The sequence below is a fragment of the Agrilus planipennis genome, unplaced genomic scaffold, assembly GCF_000699045.2.
Source record: "Agrilus planipennis isolate EAB-ADULT unplaced genomic scaffold, Apla_2.0 scaffold567, whole genome shotgun sequence".
Taxonomy (NCBI): domain Eukaryota; kingdom Metazoa; phylum Arthropoda; class Insecta; order Coleoptera; family Buprestidae; genus Agrilus; species Agrilus planipennis.
In genome coordinates this window covers 15,027-18,640 of record NW_020439353.1, presented here as the reverse complement: position 1 = coordinate 18,640, position 3,614 = coordinate 15,027, and the positions used below count along the sequence as shown (strand labels likewise).

General features: G+C 29.8%; 1 protein-coding gene across 1 annotated transcript in view; it reads right to left on the bottom strand.

The window, feature by feature from the left end:
- Nucleotides 1-1,716: 1,716 nt before the first annotated feature.
- LOC112905753 (probable glycerol-3-phosphate acyltransferase, mitochondrial) overlaps nucleotides 1,717-3,614 on the bottom strand; it is a gene marked incomplete at its 5' end in the record, with an annotated part of 16,847 nt that continues 14,949 nt past the window's right edge. Inside the window, 4 exons of the mRNA XM_025978790.1 lie at nucleotides 1,717-2,247; nucleotides 2,507-2,822; nucleotides 3,080-3,418; nucleotides 3,593-3,609. Coding sequence (XP_025834575.1) covers nucleotides 2,060-2,247; nucleotides 2,507-2,822; nucleotides 3,080-3,418; nucleotides 3,593-3,609 — 860 coding nt within the window. The remainder of the gene's footprint in view (nucleotides 2,248-2,506; nucleotides 2,823-3,079; nucleotides 3,419-3,592; nucleotides 3,610-3,614) is intronic.

Here is a 3,614-nt window from a genome sequence, read left to right as displayed (position 1 = left end):
CACCAACTCAGTTTAAATTGTAAATAAGAACTGATCCACCTTAAAAAAAACACGTCAATAAAACTAGCATATTATAACTATTTATATCAATTTCTAAGAATTAATACAACATCGTCAAGTAAATTAGTTAAAAAGAGAATTTATGTGGATACTAATGCTTGACTAAAATATATATTCAAGATATAAAAATTAGAAATGTTCAAAAAGGGAATCAAATTGAACGTTGTCCTGTAGAATAATACATATATATTAACTACCTTCAATTAATGTTGTTACTCACCACTTTGTTGTCAAACATCCTTTCTTTATCAATAACAGACTGCTTTTGACTCCAGTTGAGAAAAGACCCTTTTGCGCTTACTTACAATACAGTAATATTCACGTCTCACAATCGTAGAAAATACGATGGGAGTGTTAATAAGTAACCAGAAATGTATTACTTAAATAAATTATATCTTAAAATTCTTTCTAACTTGCTGGACGAAACTCGATGGAATGCTACTACTCATCTTTATTAATCACTATATTCACTGACAGCAGGAATTGTTAGAGAAGAAAAAGAAAACGGCTTATTTGCATTATACAATTGAACTATATTTTATAACCGTGTTATACTAACAGTATTACATATGGTACATAGTTTATGCAGTTTTATATTTAACGGCCTTTCAAACATGAGTTTGTTATAAAACGAATGCGCAAAGAACCCTGAATAAATTAGTGATTCTGGTTTTGTAATTAAATACTGATAAAAACTGCCAAAATCACGTTACGGTTGATTGTTAGAGAAGAAAAAGAAAACGGCTTATTTGCATTATACAATTGAACTATATTTTATAACCGTGTTATACTAACAGTATTACATATGGTACATAGTTTATGCAGTTTTATATTTAACGGCCTTTCAAACATGAGTTTGTTATAAAACGAATGCGCAAAGAACCCTGAATAAATTAGTGATTCTGGTTTTGTAATTAAATACTGATAAAAACTGCCAAAATCACGTTACGGTTGATGGTTATGTTTACATCATGTTTTAGAATATTAAATATTATGGTAAATATTAATGGATAGCCATCGGACAACAAGGTTTATTTGTTTCTACTTTTAACATAATATAAAAAAAATTTGCTCTCTCAAATATAGTAGATATCCTAGAAGTAANACTAATATACAAAAAGTATATAAAAGTCATAGCTGGGTAAATATTGTTTACCTGCCTTTGCGGCAATTTTTGGTGAACGTACTTATCCCCTAAATAATGAACTATGCTTACCTTGTTAAGCCGTTTATAAATATTATTGTATATATAATATATTTCTGTATATATTACCTAAGTTTGTTGCTGAAAAAAATAAACATTTATGTACCACTCTGTTATTCTCACAACTATTAAGGGACAAACAGTAATGCGGTAATTCAAATCGCTGAAAAATTGTTCATTTATTTTCATAAAAAATATTTGAGGTTCATATTGTAATTAAACAAATGATAATTAACGTAATTAAAAATTGTTTATTATTGAGAAAAATGTCAATGTACAATTTAAAAAAATTGCCACCAAGATTTCTTCTACCTAACAAGTTTAAAACTAAACAGTTAAACGATGATCAAAGAAAAATATACCTAAATGATACACGCGAGTCCTCCATAAAATTAAAATGAATAATTACACATCACGTTGTCATAACTGAAACCGAAAAATTTCAAACGAAATAAAAATGAACGCCTTTATTGTCAATTATCATAGGACTTTTTTGTATCACAGATCATTTCTACACGAACATAATAATGAGTGCTAATTTCTCCTGCACCAACTGATTGTTCCTACTGCTACAAATAATCTCTTAATAATTACGGTATGGCCTTATTTATTTCATTCGCTTATAAAAAAAATCACGTTCTCAACGTAGCCATTAAAATTATATTATTAGTGTTTTGTATAAAATATTCCTATTCTACTGTTTTTATTTTTTCTTAATTAGATGTTGTGAAAAACAACTCTTTCTGTGTGACGATTAGTTCTTTCGGAGATTTAAAATATTTATACTTATAGTTATCATTCGGAATCATTTACAAATCGATATTTGTCAATCCTCTGTCTAATCGCAATAATCGCCTCACTGTCGTCATACATATCTTTAAGATAATAAAGCCTAAGTTTATGTTCACTGTGGCACTCTAAAACCTCCCACTTTTGAAATAATTTGATGGCATTTTTTACCGAGTCACTCGACACACATTCTTCTGTAAAAAAAAAAAAATGAAAGTAAAAAAAAAAATAACAAAGAGCAAAACACCACACGAAGCAAAAAAAAGCAACCAAAACAAATTTCGGAAACTTATTGTTTCTTTAACTCCTCTATACCCTATAGACCAAAACTAAGCTTTTATTTATTTAATATCTTGAATTACTTCTGCAATGATAATAATTTTTTTTAAACATTTTGAGAAACCTGAAATGCAATTCTTGCTTACTACCCAAAATAAATATCCTGAAACTTACCATGCTTTAGGACTCCGCTGTCGACCTGCCGCCTCATTTCTTTTACAACGTCTTTGACAAGATCGCCTTCAAGCATAGATCTACCAACGAGCTTCTCCAAGCAGAAAGCTGTTACCGAATAAGCCTCTATGAGAGGCAAAAGCAGATTGCGTAAAAACTCTAGTGTCCCCTTGGCAAATTCCTCCGAACTGATTAGAAGTTTCGGCATGTTTTGTCCTCTATCACCCTCTTCTTCACCATCCAACACGTCATCTTCATCGAAAAGTTCTTGTGCTAGTCTCCGGCCTCTTTCCAAATCTTGGGAATTAATATTATCCTAAAATATTAAGTAGAAAAGGATACATTATTTATTAATAACTGCTGACAATATGGAGTATTATTAATTCAAAATACTTTAAGACATTTTCATTATTATTATATACATATTACAACAGATTTCCAACAAATTACTTATTCGTTAGAATACTGCGAATTTATAAATTTTTTCATTATTCATTAACAGTCATGAAAATTCATCATAAAACAATTAATAACTACTCAGTAAACCCCCATAAATTTAACTTATTTACTCACCCTTTGCAAAACTTCCCTCTTAACAATAAAATCATCGACACAATCCAAAATGCAAACGTCTAAACTTTGGCACGGTTTGTGAAAAATAAACTCGAACTGTAGAATTTCACACAAGTCCATCGACGATTCAACAAGATCGTTTTCGAAGATGTACGCGAATTGGGGGTTGCAGCAATTGTTGAGGGCCAAAGCGACAACCGACTGAAGGGCATAATACGGTAAAACCACGTTACTGTAATACGCTAACTCTATAACATTTGGTAACATAGAAACTGGCTTTATTATCTCTTCGTTATTCACCTTGTCTTTCTTGATTACTGCAGGGCCCAATAATTCTATCTGCAATGAAATTAAACAAATCTGAAATAATATCCTCATTTAGTTCTAAATAAAAATCAATACGAATTATAGAAGGAAAAGTGTAAAAACTTTGAAGATTTTGAAGCTTATTTTTGTAATAAAAATAAGACAAAATAAAACATATTTACTTTCCTAATATTTTTAATAACTTACCGCATAATGAATTACGTCTAGA